The 18,944-nt window shown below is 35.4% G+C and overlaps 1 protein-coding gene across 1 annotated transcript in view; it reads right to left on the bottom strand.

Annotated features, from left to right (window-relative positions):
- Positions 1–1,959: 1,959 nt before the first annotated feature.
- The window catches only part of cdon (cell adhesion associated, oncogene regulated), a 44,183-nt gene continuing 27,198 nt past the window's right edge, over positions 1,960–18,944 (bottom strand). The window contains exons 10-19 of the mRNA XM_051135267.1: positions 18,820–18,933; positions 17,830–18,036; positions 16,694–16,875; positions 14,064–14,169; positions 11,611–11,733; positions 9,146–9,337; positions 7,471–7,766; positions 5,453–5,532; positions 2,899–3,161; positions 1,960–2,663 (exon numbers count right to left, since the gene is read on the bottom strand). Coding sequence (XP_050991224.1) covers positions 2,509–2,663; positions 2,899–3,161; positions 5,453–5,532; positions 7,471–7,766; positions 9,146–9,337; positions 11,611–11,733; positions 14,064–14,169; positions 16,694–16,875; positions 17,830–18,036; positions 18,820–18,933 — 1,718 coding nt within the window. The 3' untranslated portion in view covers positions 1,960–2,508. The remainder of the gene's footprint in view (positions 2,664–2,898; positions 3,162–5,452; positions 5,533–7,470; positions 7,767–9,145; positions 9,338–11,610; positions 11,734–14,063; positions 14,170–16,693; positions 16,876–17,829; positions 18,037–18,819; positions 18,934–18,944) is intronic.

Here is an 18,944-nt window from a genome sequence, read left to right as displayed (position 1 = left end):
GTGGAAATAGTGAAAAAGCACATACTTGTAAATCACTCATAAATCCACTCATAAAAATATATATATATAGAAATTAGTGGATGAATTTTATATCAGAAATATGAGGGGGTTTTTTGTGTGTTTTTATAATACTTAAGTTGGCTTTGGATGAGCTATACAGAGAGTATGTATCAGAGCTGTGCAGAGAAAGTATTGGATGTTCTATGCTCTTTTTCAGAAAGGGTGTAGCAAGGAGTCACTATGTGTACAGGGATGTCAGGATGACATTAAGGGAACATATAATTCATTTTTATCATCATTGTAGTTGTCAGTGATCATAGCAAAAGTTCAGGAGGACACATTTTTGAAGCTTTGTATCAGTAAATGCTCTTTATGGGTGGAGGGGGAGGTTGGGGATCTGAAAGTTATGGCTTGTTTCCATAGTACATCAAGCTCTTGCATCTCCACAAAAAAAAAAAAAAAAAAAAAACCTGATATGATACGATATCCCATGACTATGAAAGACAGTTTCCACCACTGAATATAAAAGGGCCGGTGCCAATAGCCTCATGGGTAGCGGGCTGACATATAGCGCCGTTGCGCTGTGGGCGTCCCGAGTTTGAATCGCGGTTTGTGGACCTTTCCCAATCCCACCCCCTTCTCTCTCTCCCACTTCGCTTCCTGTCCAATTACACTGTCCTATCTAAATAAAGGCAAAAATAAATGTAAAAAATAAAAAAAGGTTGTTGTGACTTTTTAATCTCAAAACTGAGACCTTTTTCTCAGAATTGCATTATATAAACTCACAATTGTGAGAAATAAAATCAGTATTTCGAGATAAAAATAGGAAAAAAACTGTTATAAAGTGTTATAAAATTTTGAGGTGAAAAGAAGTCTATGTTCTCAGAATTACAAGTTTATATTTCACAATTCTGACTTAACTTGCAATTCTGAGAAAAAAAGTCAGAACTGTGAGTTTACATCTCGCAACTCTGACTTTTTTTTACTCATAATTGTGAGACAAACTCACAATTCTGAGTAATAAAGTCAAAATTGTGAGATATAAACTCACAATTGCGAGTTCTAAAGTTATATCATGCACTTCTGAAAAAAAAAAATCTACATTTGCAAGTTTATATCTCACAGTTTTGACTTTGTAACTTGCAATTGCGAGTTTACATCATGCAATTCTAAGACAAAAAGTCATAATTGCAAGATGTAAACTCGCAATTATGAGAAAAAAGTCAGGATTGTGAGATAAAGTTGCAATGACCTTTTACTATCTTTTATTCAGTGGCAGTAATGGGCTTCTATACATGACAGAAGGAATTATTATGAAAAACTATAATAAAAACATCTTAATCCAGCCAGCCTGAAATCAGATAAATATATAAAAAAAAAAAACTGCAAAACGTGACAATGCACCATGCACCCTTTGGAAATCTGCTTATGTAGACAGTCAACTCGAGTACAAACCACATCTGAGGCTGGAATAAGGAGACCGCAGTAATGAGCTCCACTAAGCAACCAAACAAAAACGCTCACGTGATGGCAACACAACTACTGCCTTTCAACACAGAGTCTAGGAGGGTCAAAGGTCATTCAAGCACTCGCATGTTTGTTTATGGTTAACAAAGAGACGTGGAGAGCAGCGAGGAGGTGTGGCTGGGGATTGACTGTGGGAAACTTCAAAGAGCTGTTGCAATTACTGGATACTTGAGCAGATATTTCTGATATCCCTCAGGCAATGACAGTGCAGAATGCTTCATTGATTATAGTAGGAGCAACCTAATTTTAAGCTAGGTAAAGGCCGCAAAACCAAACGTTTCAGATGCGAGCTTGCGGGCCTTCATATGGTCCAGCTGTGGATTACACATGTGTTTTAGGTATGCAATAAACCATGTTGAAACTATGTTCATATTCATCCGTGTTTGGCAATTTGAGACTTTTGAGTACGGTATAGCAGTAAAACTTCAGAGGAGGAAATGGATAGGTGTAATACTTAATCTTCTCTTTATATTATTACAAAACTTTACACATACAATGGCTAAACTCCACACTGTGTGGAACAAACAAAAAAAATATAAAGTCAAATGAACGACAAAAATAAAAAGCTTCTCATCAAAAAAAAAAAAAAAAAAAAAAAAAAGCATAAATAATATAAAAGACAAACTTTTTTCTTACAACAGATACATTCATATGAAATAATATTTTACTACTACAAAAAAATAAATAAGTCATCTAAAGAGTTTTTGTGTTTACTTTTAAAAGTCCTCCCACATATGGGACCATTTCAGCCTTTGAGTCTTCCATCATCTTTGCATAAAAGTCTGTTTATTTCCATCCTTCGTTCCCTCGTCAGTCTTCTCCAGCTCAGCAAGCAGTCCATGTCAAGTCTCACAATGTCTCTGACCATTCCATTACTGGCTGTTTCATTTTCATAGAATTCATTCATGTTCCTATTCCCAATTTCTTTCTTATGTTTAGTGTGTTTGCATGTTTGAAAAGTGTTTTTTGCTTTAAATGTGTTCAGATCTCCTGCACGGTAGGCTGGATGAGATCTCCAGTCAGGCTTCCAGTAGAGATCCAGGGTGTTTTTTCCTTACAGTCCAGATCAGGCAGTCCCAGCCGTTCCCAACACACCACAGGACCCTCCGAGTCTTCAAGCTGCATGGGCTGAACCCCTGTTATACACACACACACACACACACACAAACACACACAAACAGATAGAAAAAAAATTATGCACCAGCTCAGTATGCAGCAGTCTAGTCAGCTAAAATAATATTGCATGATGGGTAATTTACAGTTTGCCAATGCAGTAATTTCCTGGACAGCAAGAAGAAACACTGACTTTCCTCATTCAGAGGGTGTGCAGTGTGAATCAGAGAGCTCTTTATAGCGCTAAAACTCTCTCACCTCTCTGCTGCTCGAGGGTGGACTTTGTTTCCACTGGCAGACAAGGGGAATTCTGGGAAAGGGGTGGAGCTTTGCTCTCCTCTGCCTCTTCGGCTGGATCTCTTTCCAGGGAGCCGTTGAGCTGTGGGCTGTCACGTCCATGGCAGCGAGACAAAACGGGGTTGAGGGGCATCATTTCCAGCCCGTCGGGTTGGCGCGCTGCCACGCGGTGCATTAGAGGGAGAGTGCCGCCCGGGAAAGTGCCATTGGTTTTTGTGTAACACCTGTCCACAAAATACAAACACAAGACATAAGTAATGGCCACCGCACGTGTTAAGGCTGAAACTTGAACTTTTTTGAAACAAATTCCAATTTAAGCATTTTCCAGATATTCTCATTAAAACACAGATATAAATGTGTGTCCTTTTGCCAAAAGAACAGGTTTTTGGCCAAAAAAACAACCAAAAAGCATTAAAAAAGTGGTGTATGTGACTGTTTCACTATATTTAAAGAACTGCATATTTTTTATTTTTATATTTTAAGTCTTTTTTTTTTTTTTTGCACAAAATACTTATTTCAGAGAGATACAATTCAAGTTTTTATTAATAGTTTAAACATTTTTCTTTTGACATTTCCCATTTCTAAATTTTTGGTAAAGTTTTAGTAATTTTGTGTATTTGGTTTTTTATATTAGTACTTATTTTTTATTCATTTTTAATTCAGTTTTAGTTATTTTAGTACATTAAGTTAAACCAAACATATACATATACATGCATACATAGGGATCAGTAAGATTTTTAATGGTTTTTAAAGATGTTTTATTATGCTCATCAAGGCTGTATTTATTTGATCCAAAATACTGAAAAAAAATGTAATATTGTGAAATATTATTTCAATTTAAAATAACTGTTTTCTAAGTGAATATATTTTAAAATGTAATTTATTCCTGTGATACAAAGCTAAATTTTCTGCATCATTACTCCAGTCTTCAGTGTCACATGATCCTTCAGAAATCATTATAATATACTGATTTATTATCAATGTTGAAAACAGTTGTGCTGCTTAATATTTTTTGGAACCTGTGATACTTTATTTTCAGGTGTATTTGATCAATAAAAAGGTTAAAAAGAACTGCATTTATTTAAAATAGAAAGGTTTTCTAATATGCACTACTGTTCAAAAGTTTGGGGTCAGTAAATTTTTTGTTCTTTCTTTTTTTGAAAGAAATTAATACTTTTATTCACCAATGATATGTTAAATTAATATAAAATGATAGCATAGACTTACATTGTCAGAAAAGATTTATATTTTGAATAAATGCTGTTCTTTTTAACTCAAAGAGTCCTGAAAATATTTGGCAGCACAACTGTTTTCAACATTGTTAATTTTAATTAAAAAATCTGCATATTGGAATGATTTCTGAAGGATCATGTGACACTTAAGATTGGAGTAACAGCTGATGAAAATTTAGCTTTGCATCACAGGAATAAATTATATTTTATAAGCAAATATATAAGTATATAAAATAAATAAATAAATAAATAAATAAATAAATATATTACAGTATTTGATGAAAAATCTAAGCAGGGGCAAAATGAGCAAGTACAATATCCATTATTAACCAATAAATGAATAATTAAATAACTCATTTCATTTCAATTACGCATACCACTCATTCATTATAAACACAAATGTGTTTACATCCCTTTTCACAATATACATTTAGTGTACTGTGCAGCATGAACATTCTTAAAAAGTTCTACTTTTGTGTTTAACTGAAGAAAGTCACACAAGTTTGAAAGGACGTGAGGGTGTATAAATGACAACAGAATTTTAATTTGTTTTGGTGAATAAAATTTTCATAGTACAGCTTGAGCCAGAGTACCAGCTAAAAACAAGCATCTCTGCAATGTTCAAACTCTGATCGCATCTGAGATCACAGATTTATTTCCGCGAGACTCTACGCTGCCTGACCAGACTCAACAGCCTGTGTCTCTGTGTGTTTGCACATGCTGATAAGACACTAAGGCTTTAACACACACACACACGCACACACGCACGCACACACACACACACACACTCACTCTCGTAATAAACACATAAACAAACAATACCTGAGAGTATAAATACACAAACAGATAACTGTATGCTCACTGTATGCTCACTCAAGAAGTAATCAGGGATAAAAAGTGTACACAGATGCACACGGTTAGTTGGTACGCTGATATCAGCTCCATTCAGAAGGATTTCCCTCTGCTCTCCCGCTGGCCGCGGCTAAATAAACACTCCGCTCATTAAGACTGCAGCAAGGGTGCGTTCAGTGTAAACTGTTACTGCCGGACACACTAGAGTACACAAACAAGCCTCGTCGAGGGGAGTTGCCATGTGTGTGTGTGTTTAGCCCAGAACAGAATAAGCTCAGGTCAGGGGTGAAATGAGAACCAGATGGAACAGATGATTGGTTTGCTGACTGGAGGCGTGCTGAGCAAAACATAATTCTGCAGGCATGTAAACACCAAACAGTAACAAGCTACTGGGCTTGACTTTTCCAGCATAACATTTCCCTCTTTCTCACCTGTTGTTGTTGCAGAAGTTTTGACAGCTCATGCAGTCCGACGAGTCGTTTTGGGGCAGAGCCGTGTATATCCCTCCGCCCTGCCACAACAAACACACGACAGATATAACACTAGCCATATTTCACTTCCAGTCACACAGAAGTGTTTTATGGTACTGTTTGTTACATTCAGTATCGCTAAACTACACTATAATGAAAATTATATAGCTGAGTAGATGGACCATGGAAGGATGCCTTAAACTGGCCTTTTACTATATTATATTTGACACTACACCACTGTACAATACCATGTTATACTATACTATACTATATGTGACCCTGGAACACAAAACATAATGGTCAATTTTTTGAAAACGTCACTTTGAAAAAAATCACCTTTAAAGTTGTCCAAATTAAGTTCTTAGCAATGCATATTACTAATAAAAAATTAAGTTTCGATATATTTATGCTAGGAATTTTTCAAAATATCTTTATAAAAAAAAAAAAAAAAAAAAAAAAAAAAATAATTTTGACCCATACAACGTATTGTTGGCTATTACTATAAACATACCCGTGCAACTTATGACTGGTTTTGTGGTCCAGGGTCACATATCAGGCTACACTATACAATACTGTACTACATTACACTATAACACAACATTTCAGTGTACTTTACTGTATTATACTTTATTGTAAAATTATTAGGGTTACCCGTGCACATGTATTTGAGAGATATCCCTTTTTTTCCCTCACCAAGGCTGCATTTATTTGATCGGAGATACAGTAAGACAGTAATTTTGTGAAATATTTTTACGACTTAAAGAAGTATTTTCTATTTTAATATATTTTAAAGTGTAATTTATTCCTGAGATGCAAAGCTAAATGTTCAGCATCATTACCCCAGTCTTCAGTATCACATGATCCTTCAGAAATCATTATAATATGTAGATTTGCTACTCAAGAAACATTCTGATAATTATAAATGTCATCAAATTTTCAAATATAGATTTTTTTTTTGTGAAAAGGAGTGTTGTCATAAAAAAAGGGGTGCATCAAAAGTGATCTGGACAAAACGGTCAGTAAAGATATTTACAATGCTATAAAAGATTTCTATTTCAAATAAATGCTGTTCTTTCGAAACTTCTATTTCCACAAAAAAATTAAATAGCAAAAACCATTTTCAACTCTGATAGTAATAGTAAAAACCATTATTATGATTGAGTACCAATAATAAATAATATTAACTGAGCAGCAAATCAGCATATTAGAATGATTTCTAAAGGATCATGTTACACTGAAGAATTCAGCTTTGATCACAGGAATAAATTACATTTTAAAAACAAAAATTTTAATTAGTAAACTGATATTTCAAATTATAATATTTCAGAATACAACATTTTTACTATATGTGACCCTGGACCACAAAACCAGTCATAAGGGTCTTTTATTATTGAGATTTATACATCATTTGAAATCTGAATAAATACGCCTTCCATTGATGTATTGTTTGTTATGATAGGACAATATTTTGTCGAGATACAACTATTTGAAAACCTGGTATCTGAGGGTGCAAAAAAATAAAAATACTGAGAAAATCACCTTTACATTTGTCTAAATAAAGTTCTTAGCAATGCATGTTACTAATCAAAAATTAAGTTTTGATATATTTACGGTAGGAAATTTACAAGAAGATTAATGGAACTTGACCTTTACTTAATATCCTAATGATTTTTGGCATAAAAGAAAAATCGATAATTTTGACCCATACAATGTATTGTTGGCTATTACTACAAATATACCCATGCTACTTACAACTGGTTTTGTGGTCCAGGGTCACATATATTTAATCAAATGGTTTACTGTATTATATCATGTGACACTTTACCACTCTACACTGTAAAATGGATTGATAGTAGTTCTGGATTCTAATTGCAACAGCTATAATACAAAAACTGCATGGGAACAAAAGACGCCAGCAATGACAGGTCCTTTATTACCAGAATCTAAGCACAATCACTCATGCACACATTTTTACTTACGTTATGAAGGTGATGAGGGTGTGAGTGATCGTACTCCATGGTGTTGTGCGGCAGAGAGGAGTCATGCGTGTGAGGATGCCCAGGAGGGTAGAGGCCTCCTGACCCGTTCAGCAAAGCCAGACCGTTGGGCAGTTTGTGGTGGAGGTGATGGCAGGCCTGGGGCATCATGGGAGCAGTGTGACCACAGCCCGTGTGCACGCTTCCATTCACATGGCTGGAGCCAGGCAGCGTGGAATATTCCAGAACGTGGCCGTTCATCTCCGCAGGCTGGTACATGTAACTTGGAGAGTCGAATTCTACAGAGAATATTTTTTTTTACATTAGTAATGATTTAATGGGTAGTTTATGTCTTGTTGTGTGACATGCTGAACTCCATCTAAAACTATTTGTTAACTCTTCTGTAATTATTATACAATGCTATTCAAAAATTTATGGTAATAAAGATGTATTTAAATTAATAATGTTATACCATTCATAATTTTGGAAAGAAATTAATTACTTTTTCAAATCAAGGATAGTAAAATACATTTATAAATGTAACAAAATATTTCAAAATAAATGCTGAATTGTCCATCAGTGAAAAACATCAGTTTCCACATAAATAATGTGCAGCATAATGGTTTTAAACATTAATAATAATAATAATAATAATAATAATAATGTGTTTTTTGCACAGCAAATCAGTATATTAGAATGATTTCTTTAGGATCATGTGACAGAAAACTGGAGTAATGATGTTGAAAATTCAGCTTTGCATCACAGAAATAAATTACATTTTAAAATATACTTAAAAAAGAAAACATTATTATTTTAAATAGTAATAATATTTCAAAATATTACTATTTTTTCTATACTTTTTATCAAATAAATGTAGCCTTGGTGAGCATAAGAGACTTCCAAAAATCTTACAAACTCCAAACATTTGAACAGTAGTGTAAATGGCAATACCTAACTTTTTTTTCTTTTTTAGAAAATATTTACACAAAACATAACTACACTAACAAATTATAGTCAAGTATATGTCAAAATTGCATTAAAAATGCTGAGGAAAAAGCACAAATATGAAATGATGAAATGAACAATGAAATTTACTACAAAAACCGACTAGTAGCAAACCAGAGTGTGTGTGCTATTAAAGTTAGCAGGCCCATTTGTGGCCTATTTCAGGGGGAGGTGTGTCTGTGTTACTACTTATACACACCGCTGTGGCCAGCGCTGTTTATTCTGTTACCCAATCTCATTGAGAGTGGAAGAGAGAGAAAAAAAGACAGAAAGAAAGAAAACTTCAAAGGGCTGGCTGTCGAGAAGAGGCAATGAAAACCAGGCCTGGATCAGGAGGTGGACTCTAATTCAATTACATAAAGAATTTATTGACATAACATAACCTCTCTTAACCTTACAGAAATACTACATAAACTAAAACAACACAGCGCTGCTGGTCTCATTACTACATATCTAAATATAAAAATAACAGTGGCTGCAAAAGAAACTGATACTTAAAGTAACATATATACTAAACAAAAATATACAACTTAAAAAACACAATGCTACAATGGTGGAAATTCAATCTTTTTTTTAATAATCATTTAGTACTGTGGTACACAGTGTCCCCAACAAGCATATAGACAAAAAGTCAAACCTAGACCTGGAAGTAAACAAGAAGTGTGGCACTTACTATGCAGACTGTTCTGCTGACGGTTCCTCCACAAGCACATGACAATGAAAACCAGCAGAATGAGCACCATGACGCCCAGAACACAGCCCACGATCAGGTAGAGCAGGCCGCCCGGCTGACTGGGTGTATCTGCAGGGTAAAAGCCTGGAGGGGTTATGGGCCGCTGGCTGGGCACACCTGGAGGTTGACGGGCTGTAGGGAAAGAAATAGAACAACGTGAGTTTGAAGGGATGAAACATCTGGGTGTCTTTCAAGAGAATATGTCACAAGCTCTGCATTTATTAGATAGTGATTTAGTGGTTTTTTTTTTGTTTTGTTTTTTTAACATTTACAGAAGGAAGTGCCCGTGCAAAATTCACTGACATGATACAAACTGTATTTCAGTTTTTATGCATATGCTAGGATAAGTGTACAGTGGGCAGGATGCAAATTTTGTCATCAGAGTGGTTTTAGCACATTGAACAGGTATATTTGTAGCAATACATTGTTACAAAGACCATGTTTCATGAAGATATTTTTTAAATTTCCTACTATAAATATATAAAAATTTAATTTCTGATTAATAATATGCATTGCCAAGCACTTATAGAGTGCAACAGTTGGAAGTTGCAACTGTTAAAGTAAAAATTCCATTACTTTACTCTAAAAGGGAATTGATTTTGAATGACAACTTATAAACATTTGAAAACTGTGAGTTTGAGGTTCTTAATAAATTGTTAACAGTGTGGGGGAAAGTTACTTTTAAAAGTAATGCATAACAATATTGCATTACTTCATAAAAAAAGTAACTAATTGTGTTACTTACTCTTTATAGAAAGTAATACACTGTTGCTTTTGCATTGCTTTTTGTCATATGGGCTGGCCTCACTTATTTATTTTTAAAATTATATTGTGTATATATATATATATATATATATATATATATATATGTATATGGAAACTGACCACAAAACCAGTCGTAAGTAGGTGTCTATTTGTAGCAATAGCCAAACATACATTGTAAGTGTCAAAATTATCGACTTTTCTTTCATGCCAAAAATCATTAAGTGAAGATCATGTTCCATGAAGATATTTTGTAAATTTCCTACTATAAATATATCAAAATTTAGTTTTTGATTAGTAATATGCATTGCTAAAAACTTCATTTGGACAACTTTAAAAGCGATTTTCTCCATATTTTGATGTAATCTGATTACATCACTCACGTTACTTGTAATGTGTTACCCCCAACACTGGTTGTTAATGAAAAGTTTAGGCTTTTGTCGAAGCCATCAGCTCACGCTTCTTTAACTTATTTTGTAAATCTGTTTAACAATGGAATTCCAGGTGAAAAGTTACATTACCCATAATCATTACAGATAATTGTGACAAGCAAATTTCATTATAAGACAAGTCTAGTGCCAGTCCACTCCCATGAAGTACTGTGAATGAGCAGTTTCAAACTACATAATATTTGTATGCATAATATACATATTTTACAATAAAACATCGTTTTTATATACATAACACCTTTGAATCAATACATTTAGATTTCTTCATTGTTTTTAATTTAGCTATGTAATTCACAATGCTTTACAGAATTGCAGTTTTTTCACTAAAGCCATGTAGTGTCTTTTTGTCCATTTTTCAAATACTTTTTTGCTTCAAATCAAAGTTCTATAACGTTCTGATTCACCCTGTAGATGGTTGGTTTAGTTCATTTGGTTGGTTATAATTCTGAAAGAAAGTCTTTTTAAAAATCCCTACAGGAAAACTAAATAGTAACAATACTTCCAGATAAAATGCTACTGAAAAATGGGCAGCACTGTTGCACTCTGTGTTTGCTTGGCCATTGCTAAGCTGCTATGCAGTTTGGAGTGATTTTAGCACATTTACTACAGTGTTATGGAGCCTACAGCAAGTCTCTATAATATTCTACTCTATGGATTATACTTATATGGATTATTTTTCCTCTTGTTTACTGTGTTCCACGTAAAAGAAATATGGTTAGAAACACACAGCTCTCCTTAACAAGCTGCATGATTTGATGAATCAGTCATGTCTGTATAACTAATGGGACAGGATAAATTATGCACCGTTTAATACTAATGCTCAAAAATTTAGGATTAGGGGTTTGTTCAAATCTCTAACCCAAGTTTAAGCAATAATAAAGCACCACTAACAAGTGCTGGCAGATAACAAAGCAACTGTTGTCAGTCTTAGACTCTGTGGTAGCAGCAGGTCTGTTTGCACTCCACGATTTTTATTTGCTCTGGCTGTGAATGACGCTCTGGTTTGATTTCAACAGTGCTGTATTAGGGCAGTTATCAGTAAATGATGTCAAGGAGACACAGCACAATGTCTCTCTTTGTCTAGCTACTAATAAAACGATAGCTCGCTTTCCTCTGTCATTACCGCAGGGGCTTTATGGGTTCCTGTCTACACGTTAAATATAGCATTCCTGTGATGGCACTTCAGCCTCTCACCTTTGGTCTCGCAGATCATGACGTTACTATATTCGCTCTCGCCGCCGTCGTTAAAGCACTGCATCTTGATGTCGTACGACGTCTCAGGTTGAAGCTGACCAATCAAGTGCCAGAATTTGAAGCCTAGGGAAAGGAGGCGGGAAGAGGAACGCAATGAATGAGAAGGGCTTTTCTCAAAGCATGTGTTGTTCTCTCCAAACCACAATTCATTTTCTCAATCTCATTTTTCTTCCTCGCACACACACACACACACACACACACACTCTCGCTCTCATTCTCACAGTGTCCCTGAAGGATTCAGACAGTTGCTTTGCTGCAGACAGACTCCTTATAAGGAAGCTTAACGTTTGTTCTGGCCTGGCTCCAGTATTCCCACTGAACACACTCAGGGCCCTGTGTACACACACACACACACGTCGTAGCAGCCGCTCACCACAGTCTCTCACACACGTATGTTGAGAGCCAGCTCTCTAATTACAGTTTGTGTCACAATATTTTATTTGTGTAGCTGACTTCTCTTTTTTAATACAGTGAAGACATGCTGTACACTAAACGACCAGCTGCTGTACTGCATAATGAGAGAGAAAAACACAAAACACAGACTTACAGAGTCGCACAAGCATTAAAAAAAAAGCATCACAGACTGTTTAGTGCAGTTTTTTTCCCTGCACACACAATACATCAGTGTTTCCAGCACTGCTATTAAGCGCCACTGCTGAATCAACAGTGACATGGCAAAAGACATATAAACTGTGACTTTGCAGTCTGAAGTTTATGTGATGAGAAAATTTAAAGTACCACAAAATAATACAAATATAATAAATAAAAATGTCTTCTATTGCACTGTTTTTCCTGGATATATAGCACAGACAGTGTAGCCTGATTCAAAAATAAATGACTCTTATGAACCAACTCTCGCAATAAATCGGTCAAAAAGAGACACTTACAAGGTTTGAATCAGCCTCCCGAATTTAATCAAAGTGGTCTCATCTGATTGGATCATGTTTATAAAAACATGAGGTTATACACACTTTCATAAAAGAATTGTATTATATTTATTATTTTAAAGTTAGCAGGAAATTAACCCTGTGAAGCCTGACATATGTGACCCTGGACCACAAAACCAGTCATAAATTTGTAGCAATAGCCAAAAAAAAAAAAACTAAACTCATTACTATATTAAGTAAAGAGCATGTTCCACGAAGATATTTTGTAAATTTCCTACTGTAAAAAAATTGAAAACTTAATTTTTTATTAGTAATATGCATTGCTAAGACCTTCATTTGGACAACTTTAAAAGCACCCTGGGTTCCAGATTTTCAAATAGTTGAACACAATACGCTTATATATATATATATATATATATATATATATATATATATATTATATAGAACATATTATTGAAATTTTAGAAAAAATATGTTTTTAAAAAATCTTCAAAAAAGCATTTTTTTTATATATACATTTTTATGGCTCATAATAGGAAAATATTTTTAGAATTATACTAAAAGGCTTTTTACTTAAAAAATATTAACTATCAATCAATATATATCTTCAGAATTTTTGATTAAGTTGATACCGTAGAGGCCTTAGATTAGAAAATGGTGTATCAAGTATGACACATTACACTTTTTAGGGTTAAAAATGACCCTGCTTAGTTTCATTATTCAAATTCTAATTCATGATCCAGTCCATTTTTTTTATGATCAAAATAAAGTCCCATCCTACATTTTATGTCCTGTTTCACTCAGAAATGTCGGATTACAAGTAAAATGGGTTGCAAACAGCATTTCACATTGACTTAAGACTATAACAGTCTGTAGGACACACTCCTGAGGTTTTCATAAACGCTGAGACTTATGAAGTCATCTTATCTGCCCAGCATGTTTCTGACAGCTTGTTGTTTGGATGGACGAGGAGAGGTTTATGGGGCCAATGTGAAGAGAGAGAAAGAGGGGGTAAAAAGTAAAAATAGGAGGCGGAGGAGAGGCGACGGCAGTTAACATTCCTCTCAGAAACTTGAATCCCTCTCTGAGCGGTCAGTGTTGGGTTTCAGTTCAGGCCCATTAGTATGGCAGCCATTTATTAAAAACACATTTTACACAGGCTCATTACTCTGAGCGCGGAACTCGCTACACATCAATCAACAGATTACGCTTTCTTTGTCCCGCCCCCTCTGAGACTGAATATATATTACACACTCATACTACACGGCTCTCTGGAATACTTCATCCTGATTGGTCTGCAGCACTTACCAAATACTTGTGTGTAATGTCTACAAAACTCTATAACTGACCACTGTCCTATGCAACTGCTTTCCTGTACAGCTGTGTTTGTTTCATTATGCATATTCTCACAGAATGAAATTTCAAATTTCACATCGAATTGTTTACATATCGTGTACGTCGCCATGTAATAAGAGCATCAAAAGAAGAAAGACACCATGATCTCACCTTCCACCACATCTCTCTTGTAATCACTGTCATTGTCGCTGTCTGTTGGCCGATAGTAGATGTAGAATCCCTGGATGGGGGTGTTGTTATTACTGGAAGGAGTGTACTATGAAAGAGTGGAAAAAAAAAATAAATAAATAAATAAAAAAAACATATTACATATATTTTGCTTCCTCAATATACACTCGCTAATAATTATGCCATCAAAGATAAGAACCTAACTAAAGTTTAACTAGGATCAAGACATCCTGCTCTACTTAAAACGACCACAATGTACACATTTGCATCACTTTATTTTTATTCTTAATAATGTCAATCATGGTTTCTTGCACCAAAAAGTCATAATTTAGTTTTACATAACAGTTTTACAACCTTTGAATGATATATTGTTTTGTTGCTGTCACTTTAAGGCCTAGTTTGACAGACAGAGTTCAATTAGGACATTTAAGTAATTTTTATAAACGTTCCTTAAACATTACTGGTGTCCATCTTGAGACAAAACAAAGGCACTGACATATTTAAAGATCAGTCAGTGCACGTTTCTTTCAGATGAAACAGCTCAGACTTACATTTTAGTCTAGGACTAGGCTTAAAGGAGAAGTCCACTTCCAAAACAAAGATTGACATATAATGTACTCACCCCCTTGTTATCCAAGATGTTCATGTCTTCTTCAGTCATAAAGAAATTATGTTTTTTGAGGAAAACATTTCTGCATTTTTTCCCCATATAATGGACTGATATGGTGCCCCGATTTTGAACTTCCAAAAGGCAGTTTAAATGCAGCTTCAAACAATCCCAAATGCGGTTGTAAACGATCCCAGCCGAGAAAGAAGGGTCTTATCTAGCGAAAGAGTTTGGCATTAAACAGCGTAGTAATTGTATTACTTTTATTAAAATAATCGATTGTTTCGCTAGATAAGATCCTTCTTTCTTATTTACAACCGCATTTGGGATCGTTTGAAGCCGCATTTAAACTGCATTTTGAAAGTTCAAAATCTGGGCACTATATCAGTCCATTATATGGAGAAAAAATCCTGAAATGTTTCCCCTCAAAAAACATAATTTCTTTACGACTGAAGAAAGAAAGACATGAACATCTTGGATGACAAGGGGGTGAGCAAATTATTTGTAAATTGTTGTTCTGGAAGTGGACTTCTCCTTTAAGCCTTGTCTGTGAAACCAAGGAAAAGACTTCTATACAACAATGACCTCTGTTAAGATTGGCTAACCTTTTACCTAAAGATTTAGTTAAAAATAAAATTTCTGTTTTTATTTATGCACCCAAACATGCATGACTGAATAGGGACAAACTCTACAAAAAATGCATGTTAAAAGCATTGCAATGGAGTGTGCAGTGTCTAATTTGTAAAAGCAATTCATTCTTTATTCAAGTTTAATCTTTTCAAAGAAATTGTTTGTTTCTTAAATTCAACTCTGGATTCAATCCAGGATCCAGATTATTTAGTCAGTAATGACAGATTTCGATTTGTTCCTTACACAATGTTTTTGTTTGACCTTAAATGAACTGCAGAAATTGTATGGACTACTTTTATGATGTTTTAATGTCATTTTTTAGGCTTGAAAGTTAAGTCAAAAACAAGTAATTTGAAAGTCAATATAAGTAATTATAATGGCACTGGAAAGAACAACCAGTACATTCTTCAAAATAATTTCCTTTTCCACAAAAGAAAGTTTGGAATAATTTGAAGGTTGATTACACCGCAAAATCGTAATTTCTAAATGAACTATTCCTTTAAGACACATCAAACCTTTTCTTCTCATGCATGTCTTCTAAAAATAGCTTGACTCGCTCTGTCCGTTCCACTCGTTAGAGCTGCATAAGTCCTCCTAATCTGTTCTGAACTCACACACACTTTTTCCTGCAAAACTGCACCAGTAACCATTGCCAATTACAGGTCTGTTTGGACATTCTAGGGTGGCTCTCAGGGGCTAAAGCAACTAACGCAGCGTCTGGAAAAGTGCACACACAAATACTCTGCTAACTTGCTGAAAAGCACTTCAGCACAACTGGCACTGCGGAGAAGAATAAACCTAGAAGGCATGTTGTGAGTGAGCTTGTTGTGGTTAGTTCTGGACAGTTTTGACACTCTTATTTTCGAATTAAGTATGAAATGTGAGCATTATTAGATTGGCTATTAGATATAAAAGGCATATGTATAAAACATTAACACACACACACACACACACTGGTTTAAACCCCTGAGCTGCTAATATGAGGTTCAGGGTTATTCCTTCATAGGCCAGAAACAGAAACAACATTTGTTTGTACAAGTGGTGAAACCCTTTTTAAGATTAATGTGCTAATGATACACATACAGAAGCATGGAATGATAGAAAAACTCACAGTTTATTCAGTGATGAGTTATTGAGTGCCTGACAGAAACGGTTCCAAAACCTAGTGAGCTGCCTCACTATCTGCTGCCTCTATATGCAGCTGTCTTTATTTTAGCCAGGACAGCAGCATATTTTGCTGCCTACTGTAAGCAACAACTTTTATGTCACTCTCTATATGCTGTCTAGATGGGAATCTCAGGTTTTGGGGTGGACTTAGTGTACTTAATTTGGCAGTTAATGTACAGTACTGCATTCGTGTGCCTGTTTTACTTACAGTCCAGCGTAACATGATCTGAGTATCGCTGACAGCGTCAGTGGAAGAGATGTGAGGGCCAGTGATCGGACGGTTTGAGACGGGTGGATTCGACAGGGAGACCTGGTATGGCCTGGAGGTGGCGCTAGCAGGGCTTTCACCATAATTATTCATGGCAATGACACGGAAACGATACGTGGAACCTGTCACAAAAAGATTTATTAGACCAAATGAGTTTTATTTTCATAGTATGCTCATAATACATTTATGTCCCCAGTTATTTGGACCAGATGGGGATAATTCACCCAAAATTGAAAATTCTGTCATTAATTACTCACACTCATGTCGTTCCAAACCCGTAAGACCTTGAATGTAGTAGCTGCGTTGCTGTCTGTGCAGGGTCAGAAAGCACTCGGATTTCATCAGAAAAATCTTAATTTGTGTTCCGAAGATGAACGAAGGTCTTACGGGTGAGTAATTAACGACAGAATTTTTATTTTTGGGTAAATTAACACTTAAATAGTTATTTAATTGTTAGAATTGGTCTTGAAACTAAAGTGTGAACCAAATAATATGTGATGCGATCCGAGATGTCACGCCGGGACGTTTTCAGGAAATTCGAAAAATAGCTCAAATGACAATTTTTTTTGTCAAAATTAGGATCTCATTACATTTTTATTCTATAACATCTTGTCTATCATCTCTGAAAATATCTTAACGAAATAGCGGTTTATTGCTGCAAGTGTCTTTCTCTTATGTTAAGAACTAACATACTATCTAAACATACAAGGGGTCATCAAAAGTTCAGAGACTAAGCCCATGCTAAAACAACTTTAGTCTGTTTGTGTAATGATGCAGTATAGCGCTCCTCACTTGATAGACAGCTCTCGTTAAACCTGTGAACTGAAAGTTAAAGCCGTCTCACTTTAAACCTGTTTTTCTCAAAATTCCATTCCTGAAAATCATAGCTATCAGCCAGCTTAACCTTTGTTACGTTCACGCTATGAAGAAAATAAAAACTGTTTTAAAAAGGGCTTTCATACGGTATCAAAACCTAAAAAAGGTAAAATTTCACCATGTGTTGGGTTTTCCTAGATCGCATCACATATATTTAAAGGACTGGGAATCAACCTGTGAAAACCCTGGTTTCACCTCACCTGGTTCCAGGTTACGCACTTCCACAGACAGTTTAAGCGGTGAGATATTATCAGCTGCAATGATCCAGTCACCACTTCTGCCCTGTTTCTTGTACTCCACGCGAAACGCCGTAATCGGAGATCCACCATTGGCTCGTGGGATCCATGTGACATAAACAGAGCTTTCTGTCGCCATAGAGATAGTTGGCCGGTCTGGGGCCTCAGGAACTTGGGGACGAAACCAACCAATTAGAAGTTTGGAAAAAGTAAATGCAAACTAAAGCCTTATTAGTCAGTTTTCCAAAAATAAATAGCAGCTTTCATGTCAAGTGCAAAATGTAAACTCTACATCCATCAGTGAAAAGAGCAAAAGAGCAGACAAAGATAAAATAAACCAACACACACAACAGACCGACAGCATGCCAGAGTCAATTGAGTACTTACTGAATGGGCTCTGAGCCATAGACAGAGACGCAAGCAGAGAGAGAAAGACAGAGCAAAATTTATGTGGCAAATAAAAGTGGGTCCATACCCATTACAATCGAAATGTGCACAAACACGCTCAGACTCTAACTACAGAAATACATCTCGCACATCTGCGAGTCCCTGCGCATGTTATAAGAATACTTCACCCAAAATGAACATTTACTCACCATTGTGTCATATTTTGACATGGAACACAAAAGGAGACATTTTGAACAGTCTTCTTGCACTCCTTTTCATATATATCAGCATACTGCATACTGAAAGTTCTCATTTGGCCTCAGAAGACAAGCCGTGTGGGCTTAAATTCTAGTAGGTTTTTTTTGGTGGTTAACAGTACCTGTTCACAGTATGGTTTCACTGTATGCAAAATAAGTATGAACACTTCAAAATATCTCCTTTTGTGCTCTGCAGAGCACATACAAGAGGATTTTCGTTTTTTTGGTGAACTACTCTTGGAGGTTAAGTATATCACTGATCATTAGTAAGCAGAAAGCAGTGTCAAAGTGTTATGGGATGTCCTCTTACCTCTGTCATGTATGACCACTCCATAATAAGTGTTAGTGGTTTTATCTTCCTGTGCTTTCTCTGGAAGAGACACAATTGGAGCCTTGGAGGGGTTCTTATTGGAGGAAGTCCTCTCTGAGAGGAAA

The sequence above is a fragment of the Labeo rohita genome, chromosome 18 (genome assembly GCF_022985175.1).
Source record: "Labeo rohita strain BAU-BD-2019 chromosome 18, IGBB_LRoh.1.0, whole genome shotgun sequence".
NCBI lineage: Eukaryota > Metazoa > Chordata > Actinopteri > Cypriniformes > Cyprinidae > Labeo > Labeo rohita.
The sequence above is the reverse complement of the archived record's forward strand: the minus strand, read 5'-3'. Positions and strand labels throughout refer to the sequence as shown.